Source organism: Simochromis diagramma, unplaced genomic scaffold (assembly GCF_900408965.1).
Source record: "Simochromis diagramma unplaced genomic scaffold, fSimDia1.1 OVJJ01000402.1, whole genome shotgun sequence".
NCBI lineage: Eukaryota > Metazoa > Chordata > Actinopteri > Cichliformes > Cichlidae > Simochromis > Simochromis diagramma.
In genome coordinates this window covers 7,310,124-7,327,222 of record NW_024386972.1, presented here as the reverse complement: position 1 = coordinate 7,327,222, position 17,099 = coordinate 7,310,124, and the positions used below count along the sequence as shown (strand labels likewise).

Below are 17,099 nucleotides of genomic sequence, written 5' to 3'. Positions count from 1 at the left end.
CGGTCAGTGTCATTTTCTTAGATATGATGTCATGAAACCGAACATATCCAAGCTGATTACATTCAGAGTTTGCTCTGTTTGCTGCAGGTTGCCTTGAGAATCCGACCCCTCAGCGATGCTGAGCAGGAGGAGGGGGCTACAATCGTGGCCCACAGAGTGGACGACCAGGTGAGACATTGGTCTTTTAATTTTTCATTCTGCATGTGAGTGAGTGATGGGGTGGCTTTGTGTGAAAGAGGGATACTGTGTTCCTTCCTGCTTGTCATGAGACTGCACAAATAAGGTGCCTACAGGGACCTTTGCAACATCAGCATCTCTTTAAAAAAAACAAAAAAACAACCTAATTTATAAAACATACATCATAATGCATATGTATATGAATGCTGCAAGATTCAGACTCAAGTAATAAAAAGCTCCTTAAAGGTCTTAGACTATGTGCTTCATATATTTTAAAATTTTCACCTTTAAGATTTATTTTTATAAAAAAAACATTATCACACGTGCGGTTTTAATGTCACTTGCTGTAGTTATATGGACTGTGACACTAACAAGCACTAACCCAATAACATAATTAAAATCAACTTGTACTGGTCTGTCAGCAACTTCAAAGTAACTTCATCAAGTCATACATTGTAAATACTGACATATGCTTGTCGGAAAGAGAAACAGGGGTTAGTTTTAGAAAGTAATGCATACAAAGGTTAATGTTAACAGTGAGTGTGTGCTTTGCACTAAGTCATGTATACGCACCACACCAAGTCGTCTTGTAGATTTAAAAAAAAATAGTTGGTGTATTGATCTGCTTTTTGTTGTACAAAATAAATCAGGTACACATGTTTTAACAGAAGTGTGGTGCAGTTTCCCTCTGGTATCTTTTAAGTCCAGAAAAAAGTATCTCTGAAGTCCAGTAGTGCCCACACAATTGTAACATAAAGACTGTGCCGCTCCAATTACTGAGGTCTTGAAAAGGTCATAAAAAGCATTGATTTTGATTTTCATAATGGTGCAAGAACTTTGTGACGTGAATGCCAACAGAGAGAGACGGCTAGGGCAGCAAGTAGTAATTATTTCTATTTCTGAATCTGTCTGATGCTTATGAAGTATTTTTCAGCCACCTAGTCATTGGAAATGAGTAGTTCACCAATTAGCAGTGCACTTCTTCTGTAGTGTCAGACAAATGGACAATGGACAAATGCTTATGCCTATTTCTATTCCACTAATACTCTTATCTTGCTAACTTAGCGCCTACATTAACCATGATGCAATTTGACAAACAGTTTAATTGGAAAGTCTTTTTCTGTTTTGTTGTTTCTATAATTTGAATTTCTTTGGCTTTTACTGTTGGTCTGACAAAACAACACATCTGGCTTTAATATGAAAACAGCCAGTACCGGCAGCCTCATGCTTGGTTCTGTTTGTTTCCACTGTGGTCTTGTTTCAGTTTTCCACCAACTTGTTTGACATTACTTTCCAACTTATTTGACAAATAAGCAGCTTTGAATGGAGCTATTAGACTAATTGTGTTTTCCATTAGAGTTAACCATGACGAGAATGACTCAGAGTGAACAGAATGTAGATTGGCTATCATGGCCATAGCTGTTCCCCATAGCAATGAGTTTTAGACATATTTCATAAACTACAACCAAAACTTGATTTTTATATTCATTTATTCTGGCAGTGGAATAGAAAAAGAAACTGGACTTGGTTTGCCGTCATAGACCAGATGGCCTTTTTCCCAATGAGCATAGTATTTAATGAGGTTGCTACCATGTGACCTTTCATATGAGAAGGACACATTGCGTGTGCAAGTCCCTTGAGGACCATTTTCACCATTACGCCTCACATTTGAGCAGGTCCCTCTTCGAGATCATTTAGTAGATTGTGCAGTGGTGATGACGGTAGTGCAAACGATAATGAACATCGTGACTGGGAACCTGCTGAGGTGTCTCCTCACGTAGTGTAGGCTGATTGAGGCATTTGTAGGCCTGCTGGTGGTGGGCAGCTTCTCTTAACCAAGACAAAGCCAGAAAATTAACAGTAGCAACAGATGACTCACCACATTAAAACAGTGAGAAGTGTTTGTGGAGAATGTTATATTCAATAAAGGGTATGATTAGTGTTTTTTCATGCTGTTGAGGGAATTTGCTAGAAACTCATTATCCACGACGCTGGTATATCACTTGTTTGTCATAACGTAAGTAATTTAATCACAGTTTAAGGACAACATCAGCACCAGTCTGGCATGACATCATTAAAATAGGCTTGGACTCAGGGGATTAGTGCATAACACCAGGAAGGTAGATATGGTGCTGACACAGCCACTATAATAAGGCTCAACCAAACCTCAGCTAGAAAAAAAATGTTTCCTCTTCAGCTTGACTCAGTGTGTTGATTTCACTCCTGAATACCACAGTACATAGTTTATTATATCTGAGAGTGCTGATGTGTGGCGTCTTTGAGGTTATGTCAGGTTCACTTGTACACGTTCACAACAAAGGATTAGTGGAGCTTACGCTACACACTTGTTATCGAGACAGTGGGATTGTTGGGATCTGTTTTTTACCTGTGGGCTTACCTGGGCTGCCTTGACATGAATGGAGGGGATATTGTGAGATAAGGTCACATCGTCACATTGGATGTGGTGGGATTATATTGCACGACAGGGCTGAATCTGTTTACCTGTAGCTGTCACTCCTGTGGTAGTCATCACATACAGAGAAATAAAGAGTGATGTCTACACTACATCTTAAATCCTTTATAGACAGCATCTTTTTGCAAGCAAACAAGACAGTGCATATGTTACTTTGTTGGTAAGATGGTAAACATATGGCCCAACGGTAGTGCTCAGACAGATTAGCAGAGGGCTGGTGGCTGACTCGGCGGACTGGACCAGAGTATCCAGATCTGGCTGACCTGGCAGAAAGCAGACAACTTGGAAGCTGGCTAAGCCTGTGGAGATGAGCTCATTGGATGAGTTTTAGCTCAGGTTAAGCCTTGTGCCACCTGCTCTTTTTCTCTCTCAGGCTTACTCTTCCCCCAGAGACAGCCTGTAGGGATCTTCATGGACCACCTGTTGCACTTACACTCAATGGGCTTTTCTTGTCCTTGAGTAAGTAGTAAACTAGCCACAGGTGTAGTGGGTAATATATGTGAATGGAATCTTAAATGTTGCAGGTTTTAGTCACTCAAGAGCATAATAATCTAGTGAAGTTTCAGCATAGAAAAGAGACTTTTATCCCTGTCAGAAAAGTAGTGGTAATTTATCTGACTGTACTGTACCATCACACCATCACTGCCTGACACAATGGTCATTGGGAAACAAAGAAACCTTGAATTATTAAGACTGGCTACTTTCAGCTCTTTCACAAGGGATCAGTATAGCAGGCTTCTCCACACATTTGATCTTGAACTTTAACTTTACCTTCCTGATGCAGCCTCCTCTGGGAGGATTTATGTCTGCTCCCGGGACTGTTCCAGATAGCTTTCGTTTGTTAGGTAAATGTGTAAACCACTACATTATGGGACCACTGAACTAATGCAACCGGTGTAGCCTCTAACACTATGGACATTGAGAATCAAAGAAACGTTGAACTGTTGAGGGAAAAACTAAATAGCCTAATTCAACTTAAAAACAATAATTGGGCATAATTTTTACTTCTAAAGAGACTATTCGGCATATGTGACAATTGGACATAATTGTTACTTCTAAAGAGAATGAGAAACAATTTAAAAAAACTAACCTAACAAACAAGCCTAGGTGTATTGGTCTTTGCTAATGATGATATAACACAAAAAAGATAACAGCTCTTGCCACAGATGATAATATAATTCCTATGGTCTGCAAATATTTTGTTTTTTCAGACAGGTTCTGGTGAGTAGCAAAAAATAATGTAACGCATCAACTTTTAAATGCTGTCGGAAACCAGCTTTTAGAGTGCCATGTGCTCTCTATTTTTAAAAAAATAGTTGTGCTTCAGATTTCTAATCAATAGTTATTGACATTTACATTCATATACTGAACATCACTAAGAAGAAACTGAACCTGCAGCAGACAGTATTTCCATTACCATCTTAATGTAATATACAAACAGAGGTGAGAGGTCAGTCCTTAAGAGGCTAACACTAAGGCCATGTTTAGCCCATAAGGTCACTCAGCCTTGTGAACATAATTACTTAGGACATTTTCACTTAACAAAGTCTGATGTGACATTTTAATGGTTAAACTAAAGTGGTAGGTAGAGGTAGAGTCATTGAAAATACATTTAATTCTTTAAAAGGTATTTTATCTTCAGGGTTGGGCAATAGTTTAAACTTATACACCCATCACTGCCCTGACACTACAACTTTGTTATGTATTTATTGAGGTATATATACAATTTGCAATTATCATTTTTGCGTTAAACTGTAAAAAAAAAAAAGAAAGAAAGAAGGAACGAAAATCAGCAAGCTGAGGAACCCATTTCAGTTGAAGTTGAGATGAAGGGTGTCTTGCAGCCTCTAAATAAACAGGTGGGATAACACATGCTGTTAAGTGATCAGGGATCACCACCTATGATGTGTCCTTGTCCGAGAAGAGAGAGTAATACGTAGCACTTAGCTAGCTTGCCTATAATAGTTTAGACATTTGTCAGACACAGGAGTGGAGACATTCGCTCTGGTGCTTTGTTCAATACAACCTAAAAGTGACCATACCATACTAGGTGTCCTCAGCACGACATTTCATTGAACATGGGAATCTCAGTCAAAGCCTTATTTCTGTGCCTGTGTCCTGTGTCCGAATTCAAGCACTGCAAAGGAGGCATCACCCTGTGGCTCTCTTCAGCAATTCCACTTTACAAGCTGATTATTTTTACAGAGTAAATTAAGAAAAACCTTTTGCACAGATCCCTTATAAATGTGCAGTTTATATAAAAACTGAATCCATTTTCAAAGGCAGAGCCAGAAAAGGAATATCAGGAACATTAGTACATAAATTCATATACATGTATGTAAAAATATATTTTAGTAGAGTTGAGTGTTTGCGTCACGCACCATGTGTCTTAGCCTTTGGAGTTGTAAGGCATGTTTTTGGCCAGGCTGGTCTGTCACCACACAGAGGGGAATGCTTTATGTTGAGGCCTCATCTCCATAGAGACACCTAGACAAGGTCAGGGCCATTGTTTGTTTTTGTTTTCTGTTTTTGTTTTTTTCATTTCTGTTCCTCAAAATTACAGTCCAACATTTGTGAGAATAAAGGAAACGTTTTGGAAGAAGTTTACAAAAACTGTGGATTTTTCCTTGTTGCTTTTCAGTCAGCAGGTGAATTGTCTGCATCAAATACGTTCTTGCATTCATTAGTGGGACATCTGTACAGCTTAGCTTGTCTGTGCTTTCTGCACTGCATTTCATGGGTATGTGCAGGGATTCCCATGTACTTATATATCGGGTGCTCTAAAGAAAATTCTCAGGGACAGGTTTTGTCTCTCATGTTCATCTTTATCCTGAAGAGAGAGAATGTCAGCCAGAAGGCAAACAAAAATGTAACCTTTTACCTCCTGCTTCCTTTGTAAAGATCACGTCCTTTGAGACAATCAGCAGCATTCAGCTTGGTCCAAGCACAGGTCAACGTCATTACAGTATGCCCATTAACTGGCAAATTTTCTGCCTTTGTGAACTACGAAGCACGTAACCTCAAGTGCTCAGTATAGAGTTTCCGACATCCTCTACGCTGGCCTGTCAGTGAAAGAAGATTCAAATTGCCTTCGCATTAGAGACTGTACTGTAATTAGCCCGGTTTAAAAAAGCAACTCCCTAAGAAAACAGTGTAGTGTAGATTAGAAAAGGTTTGCACTGCAGAATACAAAAGTGCCAGCAAACATCAGAATGCTACATAGGACACTCAGTGACTGATAAAATTGGTCAGGTAGCCATCCTGACATTAATTCAAGATTCTTTATTGTCACTATGCAGTCACATAACAAGCTTCTGTGCAGTAGCTCTTAGCTGAAAACAAACAGTATTTAAAACACAAACACACAATAGGAAACTAGTAAGACTGCAGGATTAATTAAAAATGTGGAAAATGTGATTCTATATGTAGCATGCTTACAAGTCTCAGTGCCATGCATAAGATATACTCAATAAATATGCCTAATTAACTTGCTCCCTTATTGTTTCTCCACCCTCTGTTAATGGAAATGTTCTCTCCAACAGCACATTTGCTAGCCTATTTCTAACAAAAATGGGAAAAAATGGCACACTTTGTCTAGGTGGAGTGTTTTTATGAGGCAGACTGTTTGAATAGCTTCACAGCTGCAAATAGCATACAGTGAAAGTGCTAGGCACAGGAACTGAACTTAAAATGGCAACAGTGGCACCACAGAGAGCAGAGGAAGCAGTTTGGGCCAGACGTGGAAAGTAGACCTACTTTTTTGTTTTTCTTCAAATGTGGGTTAATGTGTCAATCCAAATAGACAGCCTGTTCCAGAAAAGTGGATAATCTTTGCTTTCCTTATTCTCACACCTGACCTCGAGTTAGCTTTCTCACTACACCCTCCTTTGGATCGTGCATGTTTGCGTGCGCTGTGAGTGATCCCTCTCAGTGCCCTCTCATCATGCGCTCTCTAAAGGCAGGGCCATAGATGTGCTCGCTTTAATAGGTGACAGGCAAGAATTTGTCCATTGTGGCAAAACTATTAGGTAAAAAAGCCTTTACACAATGGCTGAGATAACTCTAGCCAGAGCTGAAAAAGCAATAAATTTAAAATATCAGTTGTGGAAGAGTCAAATTTTTGAGTGGGAAGAGAAACAAGTATGCCAAAAAAGACTGAGGGAAATAAAAATAGGAAGAAAAGAGATTGTATTTGAGATGGACAGATTTTCAGCTAACCATTACAGGGTGTTTACAAAGAATTGCATGCCTTGGGTATTAATGATCTAGTGGGAACCAGTCTCTATGGGGGCTTTTACCGTATTACTACAGTCATAACAACATGTTGTCTCTCTGGTGGGGCTCATCCATGAGACTGCCTTTCCCGAAAATTGCCTACATTGGACAATTAAAACAAGAATCAGAGGAAAATGTTTAATCATAGCACTGAGTCAGAGAATAGAAAACTTACCTTTTCTGCAAGGATGGTAATTATGAAAAGGTGATGTAGGTGAGTCACGTCTCCATTTATTGTGTAGCTTTAAGAGCTGCACAATAAATGTATTATATATAAGGATGGGTATCGTTTAGGTTTTATCCAATACCGGTGCCAAACCGGTACTTTTGAAATGGTGCCGGTGCTTAAACGGTGCTCGAACCAGTGCTTAAAGACTGGAGAACACAAACTTGGTCCAAAAACCTCTCATGTTCAGCTGTTTTTTTTTGTAAAAAGATAACAATGTTAGCCTTTTCTGCAGCTATAGGGCATATATGGTATCACTCTTTTGTGTTTGTGTTTTTTTAAATAATGGAAAAAACACAAACTTTGTCCAAAAACCTCTCATGTTTAACTGTTTTCCACTTTTTCTTTGGTCATTTTAGCCTTTTTGGCCAGGGTGAAGGGAGTATCTGCCATCAAACAAGAAGACAGCTGCATGTAGCTATGATGATGTTTGCTAGTTCACCTTACATGCATTAATGTAATAACGTGGTTAGCCTACTTAACGTAAATTACACACGAACAACATTAAGCTACTCACGCAGAGAAGAATGGCCGCTGCTGCTGCCATCATCATCCGTCATCATTTCTGCTACACTGGCAGGGCTAGGGACCAGGAGTCTCCTCTTCGGGTTCTTGGGGGATGTTGCTAACTCCGGGACCGATAACAGGCACCACACCCGCAGAAGATGTGCTCGGTGTGAGGTCTCGCAGAAAGCTATCAAATACGGTGCATTTCTCGGCTTTTAAAAAAACACTATGCGTCACCAGGTTCGTCGTCAGATTTGAGGTGTTACCTCCTTTGCACAGTATCACCTTAAAGCACTTGTTGCAATGTGAGTGAATTTGCCCCCCCACCTTATTCAAATCCAACAAAAGTGGTATCAAACGTTTGTGCTACCTTTGTGCTGGTTTGTGCTGCAAAAATGTTCTTTTGTGCCGCTATCATTTTAAAGATATTAATAAAAATTTCTAGAGGTCACCGGAGGTCAACCAGCCCCCCCATATTAATGGAATCAAACAAAATTGGTGTCAATCAGTTGTGCTATGTTTGTGCTGCTAAAATTGTAATTTGTGCTGCTTCTGTTTTAAATATATTAATGAAAATGTAAAGGTCAAAAGGTCAACCAGCCCCCCACATTACCCAAATCAAACAAAATTGATGTTAAACGTTTGTGCTACATTTGTGCTGGTTTGTGCTTCAAAAGTTTTCGTGTGTGCCGCTATCATTTTAAAAATATTAATAATATTTTATTATTAATATAATAAAATATTCCAGACCAAAAAGCACCAAAATGTGCACTGCTTTTTGGTCTGGTTACTACCGTTTATGTCTGGACCAGTGCTGGTACCCATCCTTAATTATATATGATGAAAACATCATTTTTATCACCCCTAAACCATAAAAGCCTGAAGGGGTATAGTTGTCACCCAACTTTGCGAACTTGATTAATTGAGAGGGAGCTGACGTAGGATTTTCAAATTGATACCATAGAATCTACTGGGTGGATGATGACCACTGATAACGACCGGTATTTTTTCCTTTTAATTCAAATACAATGGATTTTTTAAAAACCCTTTCATTTGCATTGTTAAATTATTAAGTATTACCTAGGAACTCAACTGAAAATCCAATATAGAGTAAGCTAAAAAAAACTCTGGTTGATTTAGTACAGTTGTGCTTCCTGAGCTCACCCAGAAGCTTTTAACAATCTAATTTGCATACTGACATTTTTAAAGGATGTTCAATTTAGACAGTTTGTCAGTTCCAAACTCCACTTTAGTTTTTGTTTGTTTGTTTGTTTAATGAACTCAACACTTTCATGGGGCTGCTTACAGTTTTTCTTTTGCCTATACCTCTTTAGTACATTCAAGCTTTCAGTTAACTTCAAAAAAGAGAGTGGAGTGTATTTTTGAAACCTTGGAGAAAGTTGATTGTCTGCCATGCCTCCAAAAAGGACTTGGAAGAAGTAATGGTTTCTTTTGTGTTTTACACGGACAACATCTCCTTCTGTCATGTCATGATGGTAGCAAAATTCACTGAAAGGCTGAAAATAGCATGCTGTCGAGCACCATTTTGCTATTACTGTCATTATGTGTGAACATGGGTGTGAAGTTAACTCGGCTCTGTACTAAATGGACCCTTGCACAGCTTGCTGCTGCCTTCATCTGGAAGGATCCTTCAAAGGCCATTACTCACCAACATGTTTTTTCAGCTTTTATTCTATTATACTAGAAAGAAGGAGAGTCATCTTACTCCTGTGATAATTCCTTTTGATAATTGTAACAGTCATTACAATGAAACAAATGAGGAACAAATAACAAAGAAAATATACACACTTAAAAAAAATGAAGTTATTTTACACTGTTTGTTTGTCCGGGCTGTTTATTATTAGAGGTTAATCTGCTATGGATGATTCACATCATCTTTGTCAAAAAGCAGAACATCAAAGGTGTAAATGGAAAAATGCTGGTATATTTATATCTGAAATCCTGGCACACAGAAGACTTTTACCATCTATAATATATATATATATATATATATATATATAAGAAAGGAATGGAGTAATCTGTGTACAGGTCAGTTTAATTTTTCTGATTTCAATTGGAATTGATTTTCATTCAAATGTTTCCTTTTTATCCTAAAGAAATAATCTTAAAGTTGACTCTTAAGTTCTCCGACACATGATAAATGTGAAGCTAGATGTTAACCCATATCAACCTCGGAATTGTAGCTTGTTTCTGTGTAGTATGTGTTTGAGTCTGCGTCTGTGTGTTATTGCCTGGATAACTGGTGATTGCCCTAGTTTGTGTGTTATGCCAGACCTCCGGCCCTTGGCCTTGAGTTTACTTCTGGCCTTTAAAAAGCCACCAGCCTCTGGCACAGCGCTACTATGGGTTTCTGCCAGCTGGTGTACTCCTGGATGTTTGTTTGTGATGGTACCACGTTGTCATGTAATAGCTTTTCTGGTAATCAGCCTAATTACCTCTTGGCGTTGAGTTTACTCTTTTGTCATTGTCTTCTGTTGGCTTGCATGTTATCTCCCAAACATGACATTTTTAACACAAGAAACAAAATAAAAGTGGTTAATGGGTTTGATTGTTTTATTTTAGAGTATAATTTATGACAGTGTGAAGATACTTGACATCTTCACACTGAATTGTGATCTGGATGTTTAGTGAATTGCTTTTTTGGATGACAGATTGCTGCATTGTTCTTTCAGTCCTTTTTAACAATCCGTGCCTGTGCTGTTTAATAATGCATCTGTGCTACATAAAAAAGAAATGATGGGAGTGATGAGTGAAGCGAGGAAAATTGGAAGTTTAAAAGGGACAAAATGAAGTAATTTCTCTCACCCAATTCTTCAGCTTAAAAGACGTCTTGCTGCATTGTGCAAGAGGCCAAAAGTACTATTGCGTGTATTATTGAACATCTCAGTCGGAATTACATCTGACTGTAATGATTTGGCCTTCGTTAGCCACGGCCAGACATCTTATATAACATCAAATAGAAGAGCAGACCTTGCTATCAGGCACACTGTATCAGGTATACTGTGATCCAGCACGCACCTCCAATCATAGAGAGCCTCTGAAACGGGATATACAGTAGCATTGTTGGGGTGCAGAGGGCAGTGCCGAGGGTTTCTATCAGATAACCAGCTGCAATTGTGCCCGTTGGATTTTCCAAAGCTTTGGTTGCGTTGCTGACAGAGCAGCTTGAAAGGTTGCCTTGTAAAGGTCACAGCTTAGACCCGCTTGCATCCTTTTTCTGATCTCAGTCCTTTTATTCTTCTTCAGTATTCTTGACACAGCATGCAGATGGCATTGTTAAGCAAATCTACTGTTATGTGATTGTGCAGCCAGAAGATATTAGCAGGGACTACTGAAATACACACAGAGAGCAGAGTCGTCACACAGAGATTAATACATTTATTTCATATTCTGATGGGTACCTGTCCTTTAATAAATAAAGAGATGAATACCTGCATGACAATAAAAGGACTGCATTGTAGACCTAATGTGGCTGGCATTTCCTTTTTCTGCCAGTGGCTCAGTTGAAGTCAGCAGGGAGAGTCTTTAAACATATTAGCAGCTCTATTTTAGCAGACATTTCAACTGCACTTTTAACTTATCTGTCTCATATAGATTTGTAGGGATAATTTTAAATCAAATTAAAGGATTTCAGTAGACAACAAGATAGTGTTTTTCCCAATAGCCTGCTTGTCATAGTGGGAAAGTTCTTTCAGGGTGACCACAATCTATCACAAATACATCTTTTCAAAGCATGCATTACGAACTGTTCACATAATTTCCTTAGGGATTAATAAAAGATTCTGATTCTGATTAAGGGATGTTACCTCATCAACACTGAAGCCAAATCACTCTAATTCAGACAGCATCTTAACATTTTTGGTGTCAGTTCTTTAGATTTCTCATCTGTGCTATCTTTGGTTATTGCGTCAGTTGTTGCTGCTTCATTGATGTATAAGGTTTTTGTTAATTAACCTTAAAATATCTCACAACATTTCTTCAGTTTTTCCTTAATTTTACCTGCTAGCAATGCACTACACCAAAGCCTGAAAATAATTATACGATTAGTACAAGACAGGAAAAGGGTTTTGCTTCTAGTGTAGTGTTTTCAGATTTTGCTTTGTTATTTTCTTAGTGACCCTAACCATTATCTAGGTGTAATGAAATAGTGCTTAGAAAACTGGTTGATCTCTAGACTTCTGACTTTTGTTCCCCGTCTTGGCAGCATTTTCCATTTGGCACATGATAGGGAGAAGCAACCAGGGCTGGCTCGCTAATGAAACCGCACCACATCCAGGCTTTGAATTATAGATCTACGGTGGGGGCTAGCTGTGCTATAGTCAGCAGGATGGCCAACCAAGTCAATCCTGCTGGTTTAATGACCCCAACAGCAAGTCTTGTGGATCATCATTCACATCAGCCAAGAAAAGCACCAGGCAGCACTGCTCCATCTCACCACACTGTTTATTGCAGGTGTATAGATAATGCCATCATGCTAATTGGGTTCATGTCGCCTCATAAGCAAGCTGTTGTCGGACTTTGGCTGATCCTTGAGATACTATAAATATTTTATAGCCTCTTTTTTTCTTAGCCACCGTGTATAAATTCACGCTCTGACCATTTTCTTTTTGCCAGCCTCCGAGGTCAAGTTAAAATGAGTCACGCGCTGCATCCAAATGAAAAGTGGCTGTAGCATGTGATGTCCATTGTGACACCATGATTAAAACTGCTAAAAATGACACCATGCTTGTAGAGGCTGTCAACCAGGAAATTGCTTTCCTTTTCACTTTGTGCTTTTCTCAGGCGCATCGGGCTTCTAGCCCACTTGTGTCAAAATTGATGTCTCCTTCAGAGGTGCCCATGAATAAGTCAGCAGCCAGTGAAAAGGGGCGATTGGTCCTGGTAGAAATAACAACAAGAGCCAATTTAGAACTGAGTGGAAAGTCTTGTTTTGACGTCAAACATCTAAAATTGTGTCTTTCCGGATCTTTGAAAGATCATGGTTTGACCACTACCCATAAGTTTAGCCATTTTGGCAGAGATTTAGAAATCACACACTGGCTGCTGCAATTGGTTGTTATCATCAGAGTGCTAAGCCATTAATGGAAGTGATGGCAAATTGACTGTTACTATACTATCACAGTTTTGGCCTGTCCTTTACTTTGATCGTTAACAGCAAACACATAGGCCCTTATAATGATCTATGTGCTCGCTGTATTGTAGCAGTTGTGTTTGGAGAATGGTTGCTGTGCAGCTGTTCGCTGACTCACAGCTTCGCCTCAAGTAAGCTCAACTCAAGAGAGATGAGTTTGATTAACTATTTTAAGGCTCATTTTGCCATTTTAACAGTTTCATCAATTCATCTTAACATTTGCCAAATGTGCTCATGGTGGCAAAATGTGATTAGTCGGTTCTTGTGGGGAAATAAATTACGTACCTTTTGTATAGGTGAATTTCTTTGTGCTCAAACACACTGTGTTTCATAAGTGCGTTAAAACTGTCTTTTTCATCTTATACACATCAACATGCTTCTTTCGCTTTGAGTGTTTGAGTACGTTTCCATGTAACTGTGAGCAAAAACCGGAAAGAGGGAGGATGTGTATAAAGCTAATGTCAAGAACACTACGTTTCTAAGCGTTTCTTAACCTGTTCTGTACGCTAGACGTCAGTGCTCAAGGGCTAATACTGACCTGTACCTAACCTCAGACACTTCTCAGAAGCCTCTTAATTAAATGCAGAGAACAACCTACGGTAAAGGCCGTCTGTGTCGAGAACTTCTAAACCCAGGAAGGTTAGGCACGTGTCCAGACATCCTGTCTTATGTTGCCACACAGTGTACTGACACTAGAGCCAGCACCTTAAAGTCTTATCAGGAGACTTAAGAAAATTAATAGTATAGAATCTTTCCAAGCAGCAGATGCTGTGTGTGGATGTTCATGGGTGGAGCTGTGGGAAGGTAGCCTGTACTGTAACTCAAGAAACACAGATGACAGATGGGACTATATGTGTTATCAACACCCTTGGTCCCTAATGATTTCCCAAGCGCATGCACAGAAACAGAACTGTGCATGAAAGCATGCATTTGATACTTGCTATTATGTAACAGCACTGCTGTGTGCTCATCAGCTTTTTCAAGCAACAAAATTACACAAGCATATATACAAGTTAATATATGCCTTGCATATATTAACAAGCTATGTCGCTTTTCAACATAAAACCAACTAACTTCAAAAAGGAAAACATTTTACTCCATTATAGTTTTTGTTTACATTTGAACTGGTACTTTTTAGCCCCCACCTCCAAAAAGTCTTTCCAGGGGTGCAGAAAATGTGAAAACACTCGTTTTATGCATTTGTTGTGTACAAGAACAACAAAAACTATTTATAGCAAAGTGATCATTTCTGCTGCTTCTTTTAAAGATTGTTTTTCTCCTCAGTGTTGCCAAATGCTCACTCATAAAGGATCACTTTACTGTTGCAAATCTATGTTTAATGTTGTGCTCTTTTTCTTACAAGAATAAGTGTTTTCAGATGATGATAAATAAATAAAACTGAATTGAACTAAATTTTTTATTTTCCCTCACTCCCTTCTCTGTTGTGGCAGGTGTAGTTCAGATCATAGAAAGATGACTGAAAGAGGAATTGTGGTTGACAACATCTATCTAGAGTTAAAGTTACATTTTACCATGGTCACAATAGGTTAATGCCAGAAAAGGTCACTATTGTTTGCCTGACTGTCTATCCCGGGCCTTCCTGCCTACACCTCTTGTCACCGCTGGGACTAGTGGTTTCTCTTAAGAGGTGGGCAAAAACACTCCCTCACTTGGGTGTAACTACAACTGGCATGGCCTCTTTTGCTCCTGACCACTTTGATACATTTATTTTATTATTAGATGTTCAATTACACACTTTTTGTGTCTTTGCTGCTCTTTGCCAGAATAATTCTTCTGACTACACTCACATTGTCTGTGAAGGTCATCACATTGACTGAGACTAAGTGGCTTAAGAGCACCCAAGAGAAGTACTACGTTGTTCACAGTATCTTTTCTATGAAATGCGATCAAAGCTTGTACGTCATGGTATCTGGGTGCTACAGGAGACGGAGGAAGTTAGGGAAAGAGGAAGAATGGGCATCAGTTGTTGGACATGTTATCTTTGTGTCGAAAGGACATTGGGGCATTCACGTGTATGCCATAGAAAAAATACTAACTGAAAAAGTAACGATATAAATTCAAAGAACAAATAGTTGTATGCCTTCGATGTTTACTCTTTTTTTCTTAATACTTTACTCTTCTCTTTGTCCCCCCTCTTTTCTGATTGCAACCTGCGTACGCCTGCCATGCTCCCCGCCTTCATCTGTTGTTCCCAGTTTATTAAAAGTGGAACCCCCCCCCCCACCCTCTCTTGAATTTCAATTGAGAGGCTTCAAAGTGAGCGGTTCAGTGGTTGGTGGGGTTGGAAGAGTGGGGGGGGGGGTCATCAAACATGCCGGGTGCTTCAGGCCTCAGAGGACTCTCAAGGCCCACTGCTGAAAGGAGCTGGTCAGCTGACAAACCCCTAGCCCCCCCATAGTCATATCTAAAATAAACTTAAGTGCTCTCTGTTTTTATTAATTTTTCTCCCAGGTCAGTTGCACAAGATTCAAACCTACAATACTGTGAGAAAACTAATTTTCCTTCAGCTGTGTACAATCACACCAAGTCAGTTGGAACCACTCTGAGCCCGAGATTTGTCATCCTTATTGTAATATATTTTTCCTGATGTCGTGATGTTCTGTTTCTGCATTGTTTCTGAAATATTCTTTTTCAGAGATGTGATTTACTAGTGATAATGGACTAGTTTTGTCAAACCGAACAATTAGAAGAATGTGACATTTCAGTGCTTATTCACATTCAGTGTAATATCTGCCACCGTGGCTGTCACATGTACAAAAGCATATTTTTAACACCAATGTTTCCAATTTTCTCCCTAAAAAAACTGAAGTTTGTCTCTTTACTGCATGACTGTCTTTGCCATGTGAGCTGCTTTTTGTTCTATGACCATGATTCAGACAGATGGCCTGAGTGGATTCCCATTTCCATAAATGCATATTCTACATACAAGCTGTGAAATGAGTGTAGAGGGGACTGTATTTGTCACAAGAAGTGGCTTTCATTTCCTGGAGGAAATAGCTTCCGCCGGCATTGTCATTTTTCACATGCAATTTCTTACCATTAACTTTAATAATATATAGGTGGAAGAAGTTATACTAACTAAAGTTTTTACTTTTAACATTTAGGCTCAAAGGTGCACAAAAGTGAAGTTGCACAATTGCTTTTTTTTGTACATCTTTAATTTGGATCTGAATATATTAAAATACCATCTGTGGTAAAACCGTAGTATGTTTGCCCCTGTGACCACATTAACAGATTATGGAGAATCCCCAGTAATTAGTGTGTGCGTATGTATGTGTATATGTCTATACACATATAATTTAGTGCTAATTACATGCACCTTTAATTCAAGAAAATACAGAAATGCTGTTACAAATTGGTGTAAGTTGATACTACTACACAGAACATTCCTCTTCACTGTCACAAACAGTCAATTCAGTCATTTAACACCAACAGCTGTTTTAGCAAATGTGGAAACTATAAAGGTTGGCGAGATGGTGAACTGGAACCTTTAAAATAGTCACAAAAGGGAATTGAATGCTAAAACCTACTAGAAGACATAAATGTAGTAAAATAAATCCAAATGGACACACTTGGAGCATGGTGTTTTATGATCATTAAGTAGGTACTGGAGCTCATCTCATTGGCCTGAAGGGGGACATCAAGCAAATGGCTATCTCGTTTTTCCAGATGTACAGCACAGTAAGGGGCTCAACAGAAACTTGCATCTGCAGTGATCTGCCACAAAGAGACATATCTTTATTTTGTGTTAGCTAGTCCTGGAAACTGAGCGGTCGTTTATATTTGTTTTCCTGCACTTATGAGATATTGTAATGATTAGTGAACAGTCATCCATCTAATCCCAGCAGAAATACGCTTCAGTAGCCTTTCAGCTGACCTTCTTGTCATTTATCTTTGCCACACTTTCAAGCTGGACCTAATGTCACTGAATAGAGAGCCCATTTGCTCATTAGCACATCTTTCCACTGTTATTAAAAGTAAACCATACTGTCTACACAACAAACACATTACTAAGTTCAATGGCCTCGCTGATGTCAATAGTGTTTAGCCCCTTGCCTGCAAAGGCCTGTCTTCTTTTCCTGTATCTTAACCATTTTCTTCATCATTAGATGGTGGTTCTGATGGACCCCATGGAGGACCCAGACGACATCTTGCGTGCCAATCGCTCGAGGGAGAAGACTTACATGTTTGATGTAGCATTTGACTTCTCCGCTAGTCAGGTTTGTCAGGAGTTAAAGAAAAAACGAAAATAAATTTATGCAAATCTC

The 17,099-nt window shown here is 39.1% G+C and overlaps 1 protein-coding gene across 3 annotated transcripts in view; it reads left to right on the top strand.

Moving 5' to 3' along the window:
• kif19 (kinesin family member 19) overlaps nt 1-17,099 on the top strand; it is a 40,656-nt gene that overhangs the window by 2,762 nt on the left and 20,795 nt on the right. For 2 of the 3 annotated variants that reach the window (XM_040039124.1, XM_040039123.1), the window contains exons 2-3: nt 88-168; nt 16,941-17,051. In XM_040039124.1, the coding sequence (XP_039895058.1) occupies nt 88-168; nt 16,941-17,051 (192 nt within the window). Of the gene's footprint in view, nt 1-87; nt 169-11,883; nt 17,052-17,099 lie in introns of all 3 variants that reach the window. The other variant, XM_040039125.1, reaches the window with a different exon arrangement.